This window comes from Rhea americana, unplaced genomic scaffold (assembly GCF_003343005.1).
Source record: "Rhea americana isolate MKP2758 unplaced genomic scaffold, rheAme1 scaffold_74, whole genome shotgun sequence".
NCBI classification, from domain to species: domain Eukaryota; kingdom Metazoa; phylum Chordata; class Aves; order Rheiformes; family Rheidae; genus Rhea; species Rhea americana.
The window spans coordinates 1755135-1778856 of NW_028186912.1; the positions used below are offsets into that span (position 1 = coordinate 1755135).

The 23722-nt window shown below is 36.4% G+C and overlaps 1 protein-coding gene across 1 annotated transcript in view; it reads left to right on the forward strand.

Annotated features, from left to right (window-relative positions):
- ANKRD31 (ankyrin repeat domain 31) overlaps positions 1-23722 on the forward strand; it is a 63232-nt gene that overhangs the window by 9534 nt on the left and 29976 nt on the right. Inside the window, 11 exon segments of the mRNA XM_085322102.1 lie at positions 3422-3524; positions 3527-3734; positions 3736-4075; positions 6991-7142; positions 7601-7731; positions 10349-10528; positions 13647-13789; positions 16194-16344; positions 18188-18249; positions 20594-20623; positions 21801-21930. Of these exon segments, the coding sequence (XP_085178228.1) occupies positions 3422-3524; positions 3527-3734; positions 3736-4075; positions 6991-7142; positions 7601-7731; positions 10349-10528; positions 13647-13789; positions 16194-16344; positions 18188-18249; positions 20594-20623; positions 21801-21930 (1630 nt within the window).

Here is a 23722-nt window from a genome sequence, read left to right on the forward strand (position 1 = left end):
GTCCAAGCACCAGAGAAGGACTTGAACAGATCTATCTCCATGCCGCAGAGCAGCATTTCATGAGGGGTTCTTGGCCTTTGCCTTGGTATCATCTGTCTGTATGTTGTTGTTTGCAACCATGATGCTACTTACAGCTGCTCTGCTACCTCTGCRTTGTTATCTCGTTCCACTGATGCTGTGAGCCACAATGCCATCTTTGTGGGTTTTGATTGTGGCCTCAATTCATCCCTGTGCAGTTCACTAATTTCAGGTCCATTGTTGCTGGACAAAGAAGCTGTCATTGGAATTTACTCTGCTGCTGTTTCTACAGCAAAAAGGGACTGCCGTTACCACCTCTTACTGCAGTGTCATCTACAGATGTGAGAATCTCTACAGCATTGGTGAGATCAGCTGCAGGGGTCCTAGAGAAAGGAGAGTCTTACTGAGTACATATAAGTGTACTGAGTACATACAATTGAAAGCTCCCATTAGCTTACAGCAGGGTACCAGATCCAGTGTTTACACTCTGACATTCCAGTGTAGAACAGATTTCTCAGCATATGCAGAGTAATTATCTGCTGAAATAGTCTATGTAAAGGAGAATCTACAGCATTATGACTGATTTGCTTAGTGCCATAGGTTTGTACATATAAAAGAAATTAGACTTCAATATAAATCAATTTTATTTTTCTCTTTTCATGGAGCTTGAGTCAGCTAGTAAGGTTAATGTTGGGGAAAAAACAGAATCTGCTAAAATTCACTAAAGAAAACGTTGAGAGTAATGTAGCAAATTTTATGTTATCTTGTAGCAGATAGCATTAAATGACCCAGTATCCCTTATTTTAAAATAAACACACATACACACAAAATCCCAAATCCTCCAATCTATTCCTTTTTTTTGAAAATTATGTATCTACATACCAAATTTATAGAATAAAACATTCCCATTGTGCAAAATTGATTAAGTGGAACAAAATCTAAATGTCTTGAAAGCAAAGATTAGCTGTGATTAATAACTCCTGGAGAACAGGCAAATCAACTGCCTTGAGAAGATGCTCAGAGAGGGTATTTTAGGAACTTGGAATAAGAATGTTGGAATTAATTGCTATGATAAATTATAGTTTTTGTATATTGGCTGATCTTGGCATTTAAAGGATGCAGGTGCTGCAATAGCCATTGCAGGCTTCCATGTACTGACTTGAAGGAGGGGCAGGACAGACCCTTTAACAGTCAGCAGTGAGTCATTAGACAAGTCAGCTTTGTAGCTCTGCTCCTGAAAATACAAAAGTTTATTGACATAATAGATATATAGAAATTGTAGTGCTTTGAGGCTTGGGCATTTGGTCTAGTGAGATTATTAACCAGCACCTTTTATATCCACAACTAGTTAAGGGTCTTTTAGATGAGATCTGTAGTTGACTGCACAGTCCTTCCTTTTTCTTCTGTGAGAGTTTCTTTGTCAGCTGAGGCTGGAGTTGATAGTAGCCATGCTCAGCTGATACCCAGTATATGCTTCCTGACAAACATGGGGAGATGAGAGCTGCTGGGCTGATGCTAGAGGGCCAGCAGGAATTGTGCCTGTGCCTGTTAAGGAGCACCTTGGTTTGTACTGGGAGTAATTGAAATGTGAGGAGAGTGGGTTTTGAACCAAGGCTTTCAAAGTAGCATGAGCATGCTCACACATGAGATTCACAGACGCTATGTTACTGACCAGAGGGCTGTCTAAAATAGTTAACAAGAGATGGATGGCATTCAAACCCCGAAGAGAATTGGATATCTAATGTGAAAGAGAGGCCTTTTCTCTCTGGTATTCTTAGCTAGGAATACCCTCTTGAAATGAATTGTCTGAAGCATAGCCCTGCTGCTGGAGAATGGACCTGAATCTGCATTTCCCRTAACGCAGGTATTTTAGCATTGAGCTATTGACTGATGGGAAATCCTGCTCCTCTTCTGAGGCTTAGTACYGTATGTATCTTCAGACCAAATGTACGAGATGAAGGCCCATAAGTGAGAAACTGTTTCAGAATGCTGCTGATGCTTCAGCTCAGTTTGCAGCTGCTCAGCCCTGCTCCTCTTTTGGCAATTCTCTAAGTGTCTTCATCAATCAGTGACAGCTGAGTAGGGGTTTTGGAGAAGGAAAGTTTGGACTTTATTGTGTTCTGCAGAATTTCAGGTGTAGATCTAGTCCCACAGGATTTTACCAGTGGAAACTGGAGCATTAGAGCTAGATGGTGTTTTTATGAACACCAGTCACATTAAGTGTTGGATTTCAGTTGGATTTGAGTGCTTAGAACCTTGCAGAATTAGCCACTTGTGCCTGCCTGGTCCTTCTCCACTAACATGAATGTCTGTTTCACCTCCTTTTCAATAGGTGCACCAAGCCTTTTTTGTAGTAAGTTTATAATTGGTAATATATACATGTCATGTACACCACATTTCTTCAAGTACAGAAAGCTTATGACAGTGCTTTTTTTCCTCAGTCCTTTAAAGTCTGTGCAAATTGGAAAAGTGATCTAAAATAAACTGTAATTAAATATAGCAAAGTAAAAAGTACTCAGTACTGGAAAAGGAACAATTAGCTGCACAAGTATAAGATGGGAAACAACTGACTAGGGAATATTTTTTCAACAAAGGGTCAGGCTTATAATGGCTTACAAACTGAATGTGAGTCAACAGCATCAGGTTTTGTTTTGTTTTATTTTTTTTGTTGTGTATGAGCTTTATCAAAATTTGTTACCTGCTGTGTTAAAGAATTCTTGCACTGCACATTATTGCCACTTGCTGGCAGCAGAGTCTAAAAATGTATTGAAAGAAAATCTCTTTTAAGATTTTCTTAAGCAACACCACTGTTATACACACACACATTATTTAGAAAAAAAGATTTTTAGGCTTGCTGGGCATCTGATTTTCTCCTGCAGAAGCATTTGAAACAAGAATTAGGAAAAAAGGGAAGAGGAGAATTAATTGGTATTAGTTGGTATAAAAGCGGTGCATCTCTTGGAAAGCAGATCAAAGGGATTAGAAAAACAGCAGAAGTATTACTTTTCCAAGAACACTTAACAGTTTTGTGAATCTGTTCTCAGTGTGGAAACTCAGACATGCAGTCCCCAAAGATACTCCAGAGATTTTGAAGTGAAGTTCATGAGGCATAAGTGCTTCATACCTTGGAATTCTTACCATAAGGATTACCTTACATAACCTTACCTTACATAAACAAAACTGAAAGAGTATATTGTGTTTTACTAACTGTTTTTTTATATTGTGTTGTGAGTGTGTCCACTTCCATTGTTTCTGGAGGACAGAAATTTTTAATGCCTTTTAACACCTCAGGTCATTGGCAATAAAATATGTATATAGTGATGATTTGTAAAGTGAATGTTGATTATGTGCTTTTTAGAAAGAGTTGTTCCATTCCTTTTTTGTAAATGTTTCTTACGTTTAGATTTCACAGAAATTAAGTGATGAAGATCTCTCTCCAGAAACGAGCCTGTGTCTAGATGCATTTCTGGAGAAGCTAATAATGGTTCCAAAAGATCAGACACTGCAAAATTTCCACGTGTTTTGGAAGATTGCCAGAGAACGAGCATGACTGTTATTGACAGAGATAACACAGTAAAAGAACTTTCCCTTACAGATACAGATCCCTCATTGACATCCTTAGGGAAGATTTTAATGGAATTATTCTCTGAACAGAGAATAGTGATGGGTGAATTTGAAATCAGTGGTTTGTTGAAACCTCTCAGTGATTCAGAGTCCTAGAATGATAAACCCATTGCGTGACATGTTAGAGTGTCAGGGTCATGCCTTATCCATTGATACATTAGCAGATGAGAAGAGCAATGCCCTGCCAGTTGAGCTTGTGACAGCTCTGAACTCCCTGTCAAGACGTGTAGTACAGCCTATCACTCCTGGATTGCCAAACAAGTGGCAGCTTAGCACTGAGGAAGAGCAGTTAAATTCAGAACCCAGTATTCCCCAGCTAGATGATGACTGTACACAACTAACAAATACATTTGAGCCTCAGCTTCCTACAGTTCAAGTAGAAGAAATAAAAGCCATAACAGGATCTAATTTGTAAAGGACAACAAGTGAGCAAGTACATATGCTCATTTGTAGTTGAAAGGTTATGTGTATCTTATAATATCTTCCAGAATAGTCCAAATATTTGGATATATAAGTCCTACTGAAGAACAAACTGGTATCAATAATTTACATGTTTAATAGCTTTTCAATGGTTTTGTTTTAAAAGTCCGCTAATGTTTTTCTGTTTTGATACATTCTTATAAAAATGGCTGAGCTTGCTGAGATAGGAAATCCTAGTAAAGTTAAGTTTTTTGTTTGTTTTTAATCAATGACTGTCATGCGTAGAATCAGCAGGGGAATTTTTAAAACTCCTGTTCCCTCTGTATATCTTCCTTGTCTCACATCTTCTCCAAAGAAAGTGCCAAAACTCTGTTCTGAAATGCCATTATAGCACACTGGCATAAACCAGCTGATTTCAACCTATTTTCTACCCTGTTCTGTTTTGTTTACTTTTCCACACTATAGTATGCTGTATTTCTGCTTCTATAGCTCCTGTCATTTGTAGCATACAAATGCTTTACAAGTATTACAAAAAGAAATTATAGCTGTCTTCCCTATAGACTAGCAAGATTACTTACAGAGATTTACATGTATGTTTAGGAGTGTTGAGTGTCTATGTTGTTTAGTTCTGCCTATGAGAGGCTTACTGAAGAAACTGAGACAAGATTTCATGTTTATGTCCTTCCCCCAAGATGCTGGTATGTATGGATACAAGCTGTGATCCTTCCTTCTATTTTGTCTCCTATCCTGTGCTGTTCACAACATATGTCATGTCCTGCAAAGATGATCTGCAACAGGTCATTTGAATTCAACAAGATGAATGCAAAAATCTAGAGGGGGACATGAAAGCAGCATTATAATCTCTTCCTGTTCAGGTTGTCTGAAAGAAAGAGAAAGACCAACATGTTTGTGCTATGGAGTGCAATATATATCCCATGTAAATATGGAATCAGATCTTCTATTTTGCTTCATCTCTGCGTAATCTCATGCTGCAAAATCAACAATAAACTGCTATAGCTAGTTAAGGTTGTTTTACAGCCACATTTCTTTCACAGAATGGCATAAAGCATCTAAAGAATATCAAGTAATTCTCTCTTTTATTGGTTACATTAACTGAATATCACAACATATAATAAAATGTGCTGCAAAGGTAGCTAATTTCAGGGTGCTGAAAGCTCTCTAGCTTGTTCTCTCAGAACTATAGTAACTTGTAAAGCTTGTGTCAGTGAAGTGTAGATTTTTGAAATTTGTAGCGCGGATTGTGGAGCTTAATGTGTAGATTTACTCACTGTTAAGATTGTGAGTCAGGGTCCTCTGGGAATGTGGATCCATAATCTCTTTTTGATTAATAATTTATTTTAGCTTTTTGATATCTTACTGAAGACAGAAGGTATGAGGGCAGATTAATGAGGGAAAACTCCAGGTTAATTTATTAGTAATTGTGTTCTGACAGTATGTTCCTCTCCTTGGTCTTTCTTCACCCTTGCTTCTTCACAGTATCCTTATTCTGAATGGTGAAACAGGTATTCAGAAGAGAAGCACCTGTATTGTTTTATAGATGCAATGATGATGCTATATAGGTCATCTGTTGTAATATATGGTCCCTTATAAAAACAAATGGCTTTTTTCTTTTTGAAATATTTTCTTTGCTTTCTCTTAGCCTCCTTCTTTAGCAAATGCTATCATGGAGAGTATCATGGAGAGTACTGGATTGATAGTTTTGTACACTGAAATGTTTGATTCCCTGCAGYTGCCATGCTAGTGTACATCATGTATTGACCAGGAGAGACCACTTCTAGGAATGCAGTTCACCCTTTCAGGATCCTCTCTAATGAATACCTCAATTAAAAACAAACAAACAAACAAACAACAACAACAACAAAAAAAAACAGTGAACCCTTCATTTTCATCCATGTCCCAAGGAAGCACTGGCAAGCTTTCTCATATCACTGAGAAAGAATTTGTAGCATTGTGCCAGTGTTTCATGTGTATTGAGAGTGTGCCGTAAGAGCATTCAGCACTACTCAAGGGAATAATAAGCTCATGTGCACCCAGGCCATTAGAGCAACTGGAGTGATACTCGACATGTTCACATTCAGTTGACTAAAATAGAGAATTAACTTGAGTAACTCGAGTTAACTACCCTGTGATAATTCATCCTTGGGATGGGATTCCTCTCACTGTTAGAGATAAGCATCAAGTATACATATATAAGCATCTAGTTAGGCTCCCCTTAATACGCCTTAGGACAAGATGAGTCAGTCTGTGAAAGTGGCTGTACCTCTTCATTGATAGGGATAATAGGGAGAACCAGGATGCTTAGTGACATCTACATGTCTCACTTTTAGATGGCTGCAGGTAAGTGAGATAAATCTCATCTGTGGTGGTGATAGCTCAGGGATCAAGATGGTATGTTTTTAGAAATAACTTCACAGCTAGGAATTACTGAAACTGTCGGAACACTGTTCCTGACCCTGTGCACATTTCTAGACTTGTGTAAGATTGGAATAAAATGGGCTAGCTTAAGGCATCTTAACATCACATAATTTTTTAGGACTAGAACTCATGTCCACTGGGAAATAAAATGAATCTGTTAAGTCATTTCACATGTCCAACTAAACAACTTTCAGATAACAATTTTTGTTCTGAGTATTCTGAGTATCATACTTCCCTTGGCTAATTCTCCCAGTGCCACATGATGTGGCATTACTTTAGAAGTGCCTCTCTCTGTGGAAACCTGTCTGTGGTATCTATGTAGAATTCCAATTATCATTTACGTAACCCCTCCATTCTCTGTGTTTTCTTCCACTGTCTGTGAGCAAATATGTAATTTATAAGATGATGTAGTTCAAGCCCTTTAAATTAATACAGCTGTTATTTTAACAGTTTGTTTACTGGTTACTTGTAGTACTTCTTTTCTTGTCATAGCTTGTGGGTGATCAGCAGAGAGAGAAAGAAGTAGTTTCAGATCACTGGAATGCCAACTCTCATGAAAAGCCCACTGGGGAGAGAAGTTCACATTCAGTGGAGACTGACTTGTGTGCAGGAACTACCAAAGCAACATCAAGGAGAGCAAAGCAGTTAAGAGAGTCTTCTTCAAGAAAGTGTAGAGATGGTGTTTCCAGTTGTGACCAAATACTACAAGAGACTCAGCAAAGAATATCTCACAATGGCAATACAATAAGAAACAAAGCTAAGGATTTTGAGTATGACAAAATCATGCATAATATTCTTAAATTCCTCTTTGTGTTAATGTAACAAATTTGATGTAGACTGTTCATTCCTCATGTTAATAATTTTAAATAATCAAAAGGTAAAGCTTTTAACATCTTAGAGATCTGAGAGTCAGTTTCTGCCTTGATTTACCTTCTTTTCAGTACTACCAAAAGTAGCAAATACATTTGCATGCTATTATAAATGTCATTTTTAAATTAAACATATTTACATTTTTAGCTCTACTGTAAACCTACTCTACTACTATTTACTGTATATAGAGAAGATAATATTTTTGTTGATTCTAAATCAAATCTCTTGTCAGAAAAATTCAGAAGTCTACTTCTAAAGAAAAGCAGGATCTAGAAACCAACATATGTCAAGGGATGGTAACTCTCAATGGGAATGGAAAAGCTGAACAGACAAGGAGAAGCGAAAGAATCAAAAAGAAAATTAGTAAGATGTTCTGTGATATTTATCTTTTCTTTTTATTTGAGCAAGTACTCAATCAAATATAATTCATAGCCTTTCCAATATATTATGGCATGTATTTATTTAAAAAAGATGCTGTAAACATTCATTGTTAAAATTACTGATAATTTACACAATTTCCTTCACTTGTTTAAACATATGCATTAGCAACATAACAGTTGACTTGGGTACATAAACTCTTTACAAACCATAAGAAACTGTTCAGGATGCTATTTTTATCACATAATACTATATATAAAAGATTTACAGTGTATTCTGAAAAACAAAGGTACAAATATGTTCATACAGAGTGAAGATGTAGATCCTGATTCTGTGATCTAGTATTCTTGGTGCAACATCTTTTTGAAGACAATGCCATCCTCAAGAATTGACTTATACGAAGCAGGTTGTTCTATTTTAAATACCTGTTGTTATTTTGTCTGTTTTAAATATAAGGCCTTCACTGCTACAGTCAGTATGCACTCTTTGAAGTATTCTTCCTTCCAACATGCTTTGTCAGAGAAAAAGATTCTTGTTTTTCATCCTTTAAAGATGAGGAACTGACATGCAAAGAAATTCTCTGGCTCACCCAGGAAGTGTGTGGGAGAATACAGAATTCACTTATTTGCTCACTCCAGAGCCAGCTTTTTTTTAAGAGAAGAATCTTAAAAGTTTTTTTCTTTAAGCCCATTCTATTTGGTGTTATCAATGCACCTACAATTGTTTAAACAACTTACAAAGTTTGGAAGTATTTGAACTGCAACAGCTATGTTACAGACCTTATAAAATATAAATAATTCTACTACTATTTAGCAACCCTTCTCTCTTACAGGGTTTTCATTATTCTCTTGGAAGCACCATTTTTATGAGATTTAAGGTTGGATAACTAACCAGTCTTGTATTTCAAATTGACTCAGTAATTTCCACTTGAAAAACAAGTTGTTGGTGTTTTTAGCATGATTTCTACAGAAAGAGTGAGCTTGTAGAGGTAGTTACATGTTAATCCAATCTAACAAGGTTACCTTCATTTTGCATCAGATCTATTGATCAAGAGGCTATGATTCGTCTTTGCTTGGTAATTCACCAAAAAACCACAGCCCCAAGATCGACAAGCACTACTTGTTTTGCACAGTCTGACACAGGGAAGGTAGGGTAAAGGTGACAGGGAATAAGTCCTCATGAAGTTACAATGTGTAGTTAAATTGGATTAAGTATAACATAAAACTGCCCCTTGTTCTATTTTTGTCTATGTGATTTTGTCCTTCTTGAACTGCTTGGCTGATTTCAACTAGCTTTGACCAGAGACTGTAGTTATCATGGATGACTAAGGTCTTGCAAGGTCAGACCTTGCAGAGAAAGACCTTTCATGTGCTCAGTTGAGAAGGTGCTTAGCCATACCAACTGGTTTCCAAAAAGCTGCACAGGATCAAACAGTTAAGGCTGGGAATGATTTAATCTGAATTTATAGTCTATCATGATGCACAAAGCAGTAGAGACATGAGGCTTTGTGAGTTCCAGCTCTAATAGAACTATGTGTTTTTAATATAGTGGTTAAAACAAAATGTCTATTCTTACCACCTCAGTAGAGTTTTAGAGCCAGTGAGCTACATCTGCTACTACTGATTGTAGAGAAAAACAGTGAATATAGCCTATTGTCCCTCTGAACCCAAGATTTTTATCTGGTAGATCAACATAGTCCTGGGCCATACACTGTGCTTTCCTGCAGGTCATCCTTCCCTCCCTCCCTCTCTATTTTCTAGAAGAGGCAGTAGTATAGATGCTCTTCTCTATCGTATGAAGAGATGGTACTCTGCTGGTAAAGTAGGGGACAGCTTATCTATACGGCAGATATCAGTTCACCAAAACTGAAAACTATAATGGCTGCATAGTGGGAGATAGAATTTGCTTTGTAACATAATAAACTAATAATTAAAACAATATTTGTTATACATATGTGTGTTTATGTTTAGGCCTCTGACTCGCAAGCAGGGATAATTTTCAGTGGGAAAGCTAATGAAGTTTTTGTCTCAACTGTTCGCTTTTCCCTCATTACACAAATAACTGAGCTGCTGGTGGAGCAAAGGGATAAGGTAGTCTGAGGGAGCTAATCTCATTCACTATCCTAGTGTAAATCCTTTATGCTCATGTGGCAAAGGCTTTAAAACATAAATGAGTACAAAAGAATTGCTGATAAATATGGTTTTAAGAGAAATTATTAAATAACTAATTAGCTATTGAAATATTCATCTTGTAATGAATTGTAACCTACAATAGCAATTTTATTAACCAATTGGAAACAATTTGCAAAATGTTATTAAAAAGCAAAAAAATAAATTTAAAACATTTTAAAAAGTCTTATTCCTCTGTGCTGAACTTTAGTTAGATTCTTGTTATGGAATTCATGGTAAAATGCATGTTTTATTGAATGGGATTATTATTTAATTGGTAGCATCTCTTTTGAAATATTAATTTCCATTAAACTGGATGAGCATTTTTTTTTTGTCTTCAGAAAGCTTGTTCACTAACTGAAATGCAAACTAAAGCCAAAGTAAGACAGGAAATTTTATTTTCTGTTCAACAGACCTTTTAAATTATTTTTCAGGACAAGAAGCCTCTATTAGGAGTTCTGTAAATCCTATCTTCCCCATTTCACTTTCAAGAATCAATAGAAAGAATATTTTTGGTGAGACCTTACTGCATAAAGCTGTTGCTAATGAAGATATAGACCTTGTATGTAATATAATAAAAGCTGGTGCAAATGTAAATGCTCAGGATTATGCTGGTAAGTTGCAATTGTAGTTAAAATATAATTACTATTTTCAAAACTAGTATCTAGATATAAGTAATATATGTACCTATTACAATTTTGTGCAATGAGGGATACTGTAGTTTTTTGACTAGTCAGTAGATTGTTGAATTTCTATTGGTTTGACTTGGTAACAGTTCATGAGAAAATATATAGACCCTATATATAAAAGAATATTAGAAAAGAAAATTTTCCTGAAAAAGTAAATACTCAAAAATAGAAGAAATGCTGAAATTAAGTTTGCCTGGCCTTAATTCAGCTACTTGTGCATACTCATCAGGAAATAGTTCCTTAATTATGCAATCAATGAATTGTTTTCCACAGAATATTTTTTTTCGTTTTTTCATTTCAGTGGCCAACTTGAGATTCCAAGAATTAGATTTTCCAGTTTGACTTTGCAGCTTACATCTTGAAAACACAGCTTTATAGCTTAGAATTACTTTGATTCAGTTAATTTGTGGGTGCTTGACATTTTGCATTTTGTTTCATCATGGGCACAAAAAATGAATGACAAACAATGGCCAGCTGTGAACATTTTCATTTAAACAATTGACCATATCTAGCTTCATATGTGATAGTAACTTTCCCTGAAGTATCAGTTGGTTGATACTGAGCTGCCTCACTCGGTAGAAAACTTTGGTTCATTTCTAGAACATATCTGCCTCATGCAGTGACTGAAAACTTCACAGCTATTCTGTGGAAACAGAAAAAGAGGTGCAATTAGTTATTGCATAGTGCATAACAGACCAAAATTAAGTTAGAAATTCTGTCTTCTGGAACATACTGACCTACAGATTGGTCAGCAGCAGGATTCAGACTTTGTAACTTAGGACTTTGCTGCTTGAGCTAGCAGAGTGACTCTCCGAATGCTTGAGGTAAATGAGAAAAAAAATTCTGTTTGTCGGTTTCAAAGCCATCTGCTGACAATGGAAAAAGGTGTCGTGGGTTCAGCTGCAGGCTTTATGAGGAAGTGCACTGAAGTGCAGTGCTTCCAGATTTTGGCCTCACTGCTACTTCCTTTTTCTCCCTTTGCATCTTTTGTCAGGCTGCTGCTTCTTCATTCCCACAGACTCTAGCTGCTGTCTTTTGGTGTGAAAGGAGCACAGCTGCATAAAACATGCTTTAACTGAACTCCTTGAAGAGATGAGAGCCTGACCTGACCCTCCTTCTTTCTTTTCTAGTGAGGAAGGTGTATTCAGAAAGAAGTAGAGTTGCTAGACTTGTGCTGTTCTGAAATGTGCTTTTATCTTGCAGGCTGGGAATTACTACTCAAATTGTTATATTCTGTCCCTGTGTCCTGTGTCTTCCTTTAATGCTCTCTACCAGTAATTATCCATATTTTTTGTTAGTTTCTTTCTTTTCATCTGCTTCAGTGCTCTGCTTCAGTATCTTACTGAATTCATGTTTGTTTGATTTTTTTCTTCTTCTCACTGCCTGATTATAAGTACAAGGATTATGGAGAGAGAATCTCCATGCTCTCAGTCTGAGAATTGATTCAGAGTGTCTGGAGGGAGCTGAAAAAGTAGTTGCAAAGAAAATTCTGCTTCTCAGTCTGGAGCATGCACAGAGTCCTTGGAGAATCATGTTGCTAAACTCCTGTGGTTATCTATTAAACATAYGCTAGCTGCAGTTTCTCAGAGGCTCATTATTGTATCAGATACAGGATAATATTTAATGGAAGAGAAATAGGCATCTTTACCCAAGTGAAACTTCTTTCCCCTCTCCTTACCAGATTTCAGGCTTTTGTTCCAAAATGTGAAGTTACTAGAATTTATTAATGAAATAGTTGTAAGGCATTATAAAATAAAAGTAAATATTCTGTAGATGATGCTATCAAAAATACTCATATTGAAGCAGTGTCAGCATTAGACAGTATAGTTAAAACAGCTGCGTTTCAAGCAATTGAGAGCAACACCTTCTAGTAGAAAGTTTTTGGTCAACCTGATGCAACGCACTTTGCCCACAATGAACCAAATTCTGTAGATACATGCATTATTGCAGGTTGGTTGGTGAATAAGAGAGCACCAGGAGTTTGCTTCTCTTTTTGACAAAATTAGAGATTTTGACTTAATGAGAGCAGAACAGTCTTAATAAGCAATCTATATTTAATAAGTGGATCTATATTTAAACTTATTTTTAAATCTAGATTTAAATCTGTATTTAGTGTGTGGATTAGGCCTGGACAACCTTCCGGTAATGGGAGATAGTTGAAGAAGAAGGTTGTTCGTCAGAATGGTCTTCTGGAGGGTATGGTGGTTTGGGGCTGGAACATAGGACTAGAAGGTCCTCTGTCTTTTGCACTTACCTTTCCCACCCTACAAAATACTGTCATATAATGACTATTTAAAGAGCTGGTGCAAGGCTGTGCTAAGCCCAATTCAAAGGCTTACAGTCAACCTTTTATTTTTCCTCAGTTGTGATTCAGGATAGAATCATTCTATAGGTCATAATGATGATGTCTTGATTCCCAAGGTAAGATTCCTTCCATAGAGCTAGGAATGGGTATGGAATTTCAGTAAGGATTTTTCATTGCTTTCTTTGGAAACTCCAACTGTTTTTGAATAGTCTTAAAAAAACATTTTTTGGAGATGCTGCCCTATTGTTTTTAATGACAATATGTGTTGCTAAGATAAAAGTATGTTGTCATATACATAGCTCCAGGTCTTTATTTTCTCCTTTCTTACTTACCCTCTTCACCATCACCTAGTAGACAAAAGGACATCATGAAAAATTATCTTGTGCTTAGAAGAGCATATACATTTTATTCAGGAAGAAATGACTAAGTTGTGAGTGGAATAATTTTTGTTCTCTTCTTTCACAACAGAACTAGCAAGTCTAAAATCAATATTGTTATAATAGCACCTGATTCTTCAGTAAGTGCAAATTTTGTCAACAGAATGAGATCTTCCAACCCTTGTAGCTTTTAATACAAATTTCTTCATTCAAATTACAGTAAAATCCAACAATTTTTAGTGTTTTAGCATATCTCTGAAATCCTGCTGGCACATTTGGATGGTCTGTTTGGTAATTTCTACAAAGTATTTTATCTAAATACGAAATACAAGTTTTAGTTGCCTGTTTTCCTCTTTCATAGGCTGGACAGCTCTACATGAAGCAAGTGTGGAAGGCTTTTATAGCATAGCAAATGAGCTTTTGAAAGCAGGAGCTGATGTTAATGCTAGAGGAAGTGAACAAATAACACCATTACATGATGCAGTTAAAGAAGGTCATTATAAGGTATATTCTAATTTGAGCACAAATTATGGTTTAGGTATACAAGTTCTTGTTGGTAGTTCAGAAAGGCATGTAGTGTTATTGCATGTGGGCTGATCTTTTCCTATTAGGAGCAGATTTAGGCAATTTTAAGTCCTTTCTGCCCATCTTCTGTTCAGACCATCACGTGACGGTCTTTACAAGATTTGTCTGATAGCAAAAGAAATTAACTGTCTTTCAAACTGTTAGGGACAATGGCTGATATACAGAGGAATAGGTTACTACTGTTTAATATTAGTTGTTTTGCTTATCTTATATTCACTTTGCAGAATCATCATATGACCTGAGCGTTCTCCTGGAGTTGTAGTAATTCTTTTTCATGTTTTAGTAAATGTGCATGTATGGTGTGCAGCCACAGCCATGCACAAACTTTTTTTGTGTGGTAACATATAGATGGACTATTATGAAAACATAGCTTTTTATTTTACATAGTCTTAAACAGAATGTCAGCTGAATAGTCAGTGTGAATTAATTAGAATTCTTATTGCCAAATGCTGTGGCTTCATTGCCTGTGTCTGAATTCTGGACCCTCTTTCACTCCAACACTTTTCCTCTCCCTATCTGTGCATGATCCTGATGTGACCAAGATGTATGCAGGAAGACTGCGTGTCCCGTTTAGCTGCTTGCTATTTCCTTCTTTAAAAGTGTGCATTTACTGCCTAATACTTACTCATTTCTGAGTTTTTAAAATGTTTTGTGGGATGTGGTAAGTTTTGTCCCTAAACATTTGCTCTCTCTCAGTTTCTCAGCTGAGGTAGGACTTAATCTGTTTCTCCTCAAGTCTCCCTGGAGCAAAGAGCAAGGGTTAATGTTTTTCTCTGAGACTTGAGAAACCTGAGCTTGACTTCTCTTCTCCTCAGTGTTTTCAGCTTGTGTAGTGCAGACGCTTGAGAGTTCATGAAATATTTCTAAGAGATCCTTGGAAGTACCCAAGTCCATGGATAGACATGCAAGAATCTGCATCTTCATAAATTATTTTCAGGGGTCAGCAACTTGAACAATGTTGGAAAAACACTGTTCTCTCACTTGCGGAAGATAAACATCATTCAACACAAAGCTGTGTTAAGAGTTACATGAGCTTCTATATCCATAGGGAATGGTACTGCAGGGTGGGGCTATGTTTGCTTGAAAGAAGTATGGTTGTATCACTGCAGTAGTTAGCTGCGTGGAGTTAGATGGAGTTAGCTTTTTGTTGCTTCTGATTAGCCCAGGCAGAGCATCATAGTGATTTAGTAATATCACTTTTGATACATGGAGTTGTCTCTTTCAAAGCTATGTTTTTTGTGTGGTATTGTTAGAGATTGGAAGAGCACTTTTTGACTGCTCTATCCCTTTCCTTGTCTGCAACATGGCAAAATTACTTTCTTTTTTTCACAGAAGTGGTAAGTATGTGAAAGACTATGAAACTTTCTAATAGTATGGGTTAGGGGAGAGCATGGAAGTGTGATGTGTAGCTCAAGATCTCGTTAGGGAAGAAGAGTTCTCAACATTTCTAGTTGAAAGAATCTGCGGATACAGGACAAGGGTTTTTTGCTGTATATCAAACCCTTTCTTACTTGCTCTGCTATTAGGAGTATGTATGAATGGAAAAAGAACTTCAGTAGTGATCCTGTCAGTGACAGATTGGTTAGAAATAATGAGGGATTTTTAATGCAAGATGAAGGATGTGAATCAAGCCCACTCTGAAATGGCAGTAGATGCTGAAGAGAGAGAAAGGCAGAGGTACAAGTAAAACCACTCTAGTTTAGGAACCAAATGGCAGGATTGGCCTCAGAAAGGAAATCATCAGATTTTAAATTTTCCATGACTTAAAGTATTCTACAAAGGTAGATGAAATGTTTTGCTAAAATAATCATCTTTTTGAATAGCAGTGGGTTAGGCTTTACATTTTGTAAAGAAATCATGTCAGTAAGACTCTCTAGACRGGTTTCATCTGACCAAATGTGCATTTGTAGTCACAAGAAAGAAATAGGCACACCTAGAGCACGATTTATTTTCTCCTGAGGTAGGCATCTTAAATAGGTAAACTGACTCATACCCTAAAATCGCTGGTTATTTTCCACCAATTAAGAGCTTAGGGAAGATGAATCATATCCTTTATTTTCTGAGACCTTGGCTTAAGAATGGCATCATGTTAATCACTGGAACCAGTTTATAACAATGAAAATAATAAGATGTTAGGAGAATGATGCATCTAGGGGAATGCTTGGGATGTATTACCTGGTATAGGGAGGGATTATTTGGGACAAGCCTTAGATTTCTTCTTAGTAGTTCATGTTGTTGAGTACATCAGAGAGAAGCCTGTATAAGGAAGGATTATGAAAAATATGATTAGACTAGAAACAATCTGAAAAAACTATTTTTTTAGTTGGCAGAGTTATTACTTTGGTATGGAGCTGATCCTTTATTAAAAGATGAGATGGGGAGGTGCGCAATAGAAGAAGCGTCTGACCAATCTATGAAGAAACTACTTAAAAGCTATATAGCAAAATCCAGAAGAGATTCAGAAGAGATATCAGGTAGGAATTAACCCTTTCAACATAGTCATCACTATTAAATGGAGAATTTAAAAAAGTCTGTTTCACTATATTTCCTTCCTTGCAACTAATAATTGCATGGATTTCACTCTGTGATGCCTGAGTTCCAGTGAGCGCTCCTTAACCAGTACAATTTGTGCACATTGGCAAATTATGTAAGGCAGTGGTGTCCAGCTTTTTCTTTTTCTACCTTTAAATTTGAGGTGAAGATGTGAAGCACAATAGATATGGTCTATTTAAATTTAAGATGGGGCATGATGTGGCTTAGAGCTAGGGATAGGATTTTGCTCTAAACTGGCACGAAGGTTGGGTTTAGAAGAAACCATCAGATTAGGTTTAAAAACGGAACCTGCAAGGGCATTTGGCTAGGATTAGATCTAGATTTTAGGAGCTGCTAAACTTTAACTGCTTAGGGGTAGTGTTAGTTTAGATGAACTAAGGTAAAGGCTGAGTTTACAAGGGATAGGTAAGCAAACATATATGGGTAAGGTTAAAGTTGGATCTCGTACAGTGTTATGAGTTAAGCTGTGAAGATTGAGAAGGGGCCACTTGGTTAGAGGCTGGACTGATAGAGAGAGGTGCCACAAAGCTACTAAGAAGCCTTGATTAGAGGTAGAATTAGATCTATTGAACACTGATAAGCCCATGTGGGTTGTGGTATGGTTAAATCTGGAAGGAATTCCCAGGATAAGTTGAGTCAGGGCTGTAAGGAGTGAGCAGCAGTTTCTGGCTTTAAACGTGAGTCAAAGTTAACATCAGAGATTGGTAAGCTAAAACTATGTTCAAGATTATAGTTTGGATTAGGATTTGGCCTACTCAGTGCTTGACAATGAGGCCATTTAGTTTGATTTAGAATGAAGACTGGCAGGGTCTGCTGAACTAAGATCAATCACAGAGTTAACAGCTGGCATGTGGAATTCCCCGAAGTGGCAGAGGAAGAGTTGCCATAGTGTGAAATGCCTGTTAAATTTAAGGCTGGCTCCAGTGTGGGTTACTGGGTTTGCCTTAGGGCTGGGGTTAGGATTCATGTTGGGGTACAAAATAACAAAGGATGAAGAGCCAGATTTTTGCAGTATGTGGTGTGGCCAGTTTAGATTTAAGAACATGTTGGGCAGAACTAAATGCATAGACTTGTGTGGCTTGAGTATATTGAGATGTAGGGTCAGATCTTGGTAGTTGCTCTGTTCTTGTTATGCCATTTTATCAGCATGAAAAGAGGGTAGTTGGAAGGCTAAAACAAGTCACTAGTAAGGCTTTAAAGGGATACTGAGGAGTATAGTGGTAACCTGGCTTGTAACTACTCTGTTCCTTTCCCCAGCCAAGTATGTGATACAGCAAAAGATACAAGCTAGGTTATTGTTTCACCCATTGCAGGCTTCAGAAAAGTCTCCATGGGAACAGGGAAGCCTATTACAAGGTAGAAAAATGTAGTAGCTGCTCTAAATTTCAAAAAGAATTGCCCAGGTCACTAATCTTCTGAAGAATTTGGAAGCATAAAGTCATATTTTACTCCTTCCTCTCCTTGTTTGTGCAAGATCCCTTCTAAAATGAAGATCAAGCCCCAAGATTTTAATATGTATTTTATATGTTTATATGTTTTGCATTGTAATAAAACCCCTAGGGCTTGCTATTTTTTTCCAGCTAGCTACATGTGGTAGGTACTATTCACACAGGATTCTGGAAAAAAGATCAAATATATATATACAGCAAAAATTTTGATCCTTTGTCAACACTAGTTTCTTTCTGTCTTTTTTTTCCTTTCTTTCTTTTTTTGTTTTCTCTTTTCTTTCTTTTTTTCTTTTTTCCTTTTCTTTTTTTTTTTCAGCTGGAGAAGATGCAGAGAATATGTTAAGTGCTCAAAGCTTAGATGATACAAACCTGCACCAGGTACATCTTTACAGGGAATCCTCTGATGTTAATTGTTAATTTGATATTGAACTGTTATGGGCTTTTTAGGAGTCTTCAGTAAACTAAAGCAGAAGAGTATTTTTGAAATGTGTTTCAAAAATAGCATGCAACATACTAAATGCTTAATACCCACTCAGCAGGGGCTGAAGCAAGGTGATACTCAACGTTGTGCGGATTCTTAGGCAGAGAGTTGCTGATGCCTACTCGTAAAGCTGCAGCCTCATGAAGATGCAAGACAGAGGCAATCAGCTGGCTCTCAGGCTGTGGTGCGCTGTTGAGCTTTTGCAAGTGCTGCAGAGATAATTTACGACAAGCATGGTACATTGTGTACTTGCAGAAACCTGACTAAAGCTGTGAGCTGTTGCCTACAGTGTAGTAGTAGAATAGCTGCTTCTTGCCTCTGTGCAATAATTTGTTTGTGGCAAGTTTCTACAGGAAAGGGTAAGGGAGCCTTTACCTTGCACTGGGGTTGCACAGGTCTGCTGTGAGACCTCACCAAGATGTGGAAACTGGTGCTTCACAGGAAGGTGAGGCACCACGGTTAGTCACTTAGCTGCACCTTGTTTGTATCAGCACAGCAACTTTTGGCATTCACAAAAGTCTAAAGCCATATTTGCTCCCTCCMATTTTCTCCACTTTGTACGCTGATAACCAGTAATAATAGAAACACGTAATGCAGCTCACAGGTGATTTTTCCTATGATAAATGTCCCTGTTAGTCAGTTATTACCGACAATATCCTTAGAAATGTTGTGCTACAACAGCTTCCATGGTGTCTACTCTTAAATTACACTTTAAAACATTAATTTGTTGACAAAGAACATTCTCCAAATAGGAAGCGTTACAAACACTTAACTGGAAAAATATATTACTGATAGCTGTATAACTGAGGATTTCAAACAAATGTGTTACTTGTTGCTGTGTTTGTGCTCTATCTCTAAATACAAAGTAATCAATAGGAGCATTCTAGGTAATCATCTGCCATTAGAGCAGTTTTGTTGCAAAATTGTCAAGAATTAGTTATTCCTATTTTTACTGTGTTATTTTCCCTTCTTTATAATTTGCTAAGATCATTGCAGAGAGATTTTCCCAGAAATGTGCAATTGCAACTCTAGTATATGACCACAGTAATGAAGTAGATTTGATTTTTTAAAGACGGAATGTCAAACTAAAATCAGATTAATTTTCAGAAATAAATAAAAATGTAAAGCACTTCAATAATATTTTGATTTCATCCATTAATTTTTACATGTATGCTTGTCAGTTCTTTAATTTCTCTCTCCTGCTGTCTTAAAAAAGCTGCACTAGCAGAGGAAATCAGCTAATTTTATAATAGAACTTTTTTTTCAATATATAATAAAGCAGTTTATCACAAAGTGAAATGAATTATATATGTTATTTTGTAGACAGAATTAAACCCAGATGGCACAATTCAACATGACTATACTAAAACATCAAAGGAAGGCTTTGCTAAAAATGAACAAAGCAGAAAAACAGATTTGGTGACATATACAAAAAATAAAGTTCTTCAGGATTTGGAAGGCAGAAGAGTGAATGAAGAAAATTTGAAAAATACAAATTCAGATTCAAAACAGACAAAGAAATCTGTTATTGATATGGCAAAGGCTGCTGTTGAGAGTAAAATTACTCAGAAAAGTAGTAAACATGAGACATATGTGTCTTCTTTATGTCCCTCTACAAACCAAGGAACAATTACAGTACAGAAAGCAGTTTTCTCTGATGTTGGACCGAATGAAATGGGCTTCAGTGTTGATGTTTCTGATCATAATTACTGGAGCACAATTGATATTGAAGGAAAATTGAGCTTGCCAAATCAGACAGAAATGCTACAGGAACATGGATTCAATAGTGGTAACAACGGAAATCTGTTTACAGAAGAAAAAAGAATCGGTGGAAGCGCAGCAACTTCTGTCATCACAGGGGAGGAGGAGACCAGTTTGCATTGCCCCACATCATCAGCACCTGTGGAAAAAATGTCTGTGAGGCATTCTCAGACTACTGATTTAACAGAACGTGATTCTCAGCCAATACTTTCTTTGACTTCATTTCACAGTTTGTCACTTTCAAAGTTACAACAGGAAATCAAGAGTTATGATAGTGATCAACATAGTCTTAAGCAGAGTAGCAAAGACAGCTTGACTGACAAGAATCTAAATACTGATATGAGGATATCTTCAGAACAAATTATTTCTTTGAAAAACTTGACACATCAAGTTAAATCTGATGTTGATGGAAACAAAATTAATGGAGAGGCTTTAAGTTTAAAATTCTCCTTGCCCCTGTTGCAAGAGATTTCTTTACAGATAAATGAGTCAGAATCAGCATGTGCAAATGTTACTGATTCAGACAGCAGAGATATATTGCAACAGACTGTTACAAACGAGGTGCAAAATATTTATACAAATATGTCTGAAGAGGGAACCAATTGTACTGAACAAGCACTTCAAACAAATACAGAAGCACTGTTACCACATGAAGTTTTAGCAGCTACCAATGGAGAAAGTGTTTCCAAAAGTCCCCTAAAACGTAGCAGTGGGGTGCTAAGCTCTATTGAAGGTAAAGCTCAACCACCAGAGGAGGGAAGGAGAGTCCTGCTTAATGCAGAAGAAAATGCTAAAAGATTTCTCACTGAGACAGCTGAAAATGCTAGCAATTCAGAGATCAGGTCTACAGCTTTACAACTCCATGAAAAGGAAGCACTTCAGAGAAAGAAACAGAATCTTCAGGAGACCAACCAAAAAACAGATTTGCATTTCAGTATTAATGCAGACAAGAAATCTCTTTATTATTCTCAGATGATGCAAAATACAGAGCAGGAAACCTCACAGAAAACAGGTGCCTTGTTTTGTTTGAAAATAATTAGTTTAGGAGTTTGTTGTGAGCATTCTGTAAAGTTTATATATATATATAAAATAGAACTGTGGATCTCTAGAGTATGTGTGTCACCATAAATAAATGATAAAAACGTGGGAAGGGTTGTGGTATGGTCTACTATGCCTGATGAACTACTTTTTGCTTTGTATTTTGGGGGCTGTTCTGCATGCAAGTCCACTTGTACTTACCAAAATGCAACCATAATATTCATTACATTATTTAGAATGAAATTCTTAATACTTTAATATTTAAATATTGAAGAAAAATAATGGCCGTATTTTCACAAAGAATCTTTGAACTCTCTAATTCAGTCTCAACAAATTAATATGCAGTGAAGAGTGGATAAAATATTTATTATATTTAAAATATTTTCAGATGATTGAATGAGTTACTGCAGGGATATTTTAATTGAAACTAGATAGTCGTTTTGACAGTGATTTTTAATATCAAGTGCTATTTCTGAAATTACTGAGTGTTGTACCATAAGATATTCCAAGTTCTTTTGTTTAACCAACAGATGAAGGGATGTTTGCTGAAATAACTGGAACAGAAGGCACTGAAAAAAACAAAGAAGAAAGAAATGCAAAGAGTGATGTGCTCTCACAGTTTACTGAAACAGAAGCAATCCAAACTAAGAGAGTAAAATTAGACCCTCAGAAGACAAGCCAAAAGACAGATTTGTGTTCCAGTAGCAGTAAAAGCAAGCTTTCATTGAGTCAATCACAATTCAGTCAAGGATCAAAACAGCAAACRTCTAAGAAATCAGGTGAAAGATTAATAACATTTTATAAAAACAGGTCCCCCCCCCCACAGATATCTAGTAAGAAGACTTTTTGGTATATTTGGAAAAATATATATAGCATATGGAGTAAATATTCCAGTGTGTTTCAGATTCTTGAAATATTGTCAGAACTTCTGTACAGAATGCACACACTTACTGTGTTTTGTTTATTCTATGTTCATGAGTCATTTCAGTGTGATAACACAGGAGGCTGCAGAATCATAACTGAGAGCTCAAAATAATGTCAGATGGGTCCTCAGTTAACTATTTTATGTGTTGTAGAATAAAATCTGACTCTCTTCGCTGTTCTTTATATTTGGCAGACATATATCCACTTATATTTTGTAGACCATATCCTCAGCAGGTACAAATCATCGTAGGCTCTGATTGTTCTGTACATTTGGTTTTAGTTGTAGTATACAGACAAACTTACTTATATGCGGATAAATGATCTAGCATTTGTATCTGACAAATATATTCTCTTTTACCTGCACATAGAGCTTTCTCTTCAGCCATTTTGTCCTGTATTTAAGACTTGCATTTATCTTTTAGCCTTTATCATGCTATCATGATAAAGCTCAGGTCCAACTGATTACTGATCATAACCTGCAAGTATTTTTCGCTTACTGCTCTTTGATAAAGTTGAAAGTCCTCTTTTGTATTTTATTTCTTCCTGAAATCTGCATAGTACTCTAAGACTTAGAAACCTCTTCTCTTAGAACTTTTGGATGTAATATATGTGGACTGCAGATTCAAAAATGTTAATCCTCCTATCATCTGGCATTGTCATTAACTTGTGCTGAAATGAAAAGAAATGTGTCGTTGGATGATAGAAGTACTTTGTGTCACTTTGCCTTGATACGGAATAGAGCATTAGTGTTTTCTGATTATCTTAGACAATTTTGTCATTTTGCTATAGTAATTGTGAGTTTGGGAAAAATTTTTGTTCTATACGTTTTTAAATACTACCTTCTTGAGGTCTTAGCTGTTTGTGACTCTCTCCTTGCATTTTTTTTTTCCTATTGCAGTTTTCTACAATTCCTTATTTATAGTTGCTGCTAGTCACTTCCCATTTTTTTTGCTTCTCATTTACTGTTGCTCTCTAATTTCATTCCTAAACTGGATTGATTTTTGAATCAGTGTAGCTTTTTATCTTGTGTGCGGAATATATTGTGAAATATTTCCTGGTTATCATTCGTGTTTTTCTACTGAATTTTTTTTTCTGCTGACTGGTTTTTATTTATAATTATTCCAGCTCCATGAAATTGGCCCTTTTAAAGAGCTACAGGGTCARTGTAAATGTATGCTTTGTACACATGTACATAATAAAATGTATATTAAAGATACAGGTTTATAGAAGTATGTGTGAATTCATGTGTATATACATGCATGCATATGACATTTGATTTTTTTCAAGTGTATTCATCAAAAAAATTCACTACTTCTGCAAAAAATATTTGTCTTGCGGGATATTATTTCCATTTCTAGCTTTTCTAGCAAGGATTGTCTTCTCTTTAGGGACTTTTGTCTGGATGCTTACAAGTCTTATATGTTTAATTAAGGAGTGATCAGCCAGTCTCTACCTTGCGCTGTAACACTTACCATACCACGACCAACTCTTCCACAGTTTCCTGGATACTCCTAGCTATGTGAAATTCTTCCAAACCTTTTTTCTTTGACGGTTGGTCTTCTTGTCCTCTTCTGCTTTTGGCTATACAGAATGCTGCTTCCTTTTTCTGCCTCAGGTGATAAATAGTTTCTAACTCAGCTTAGGTTT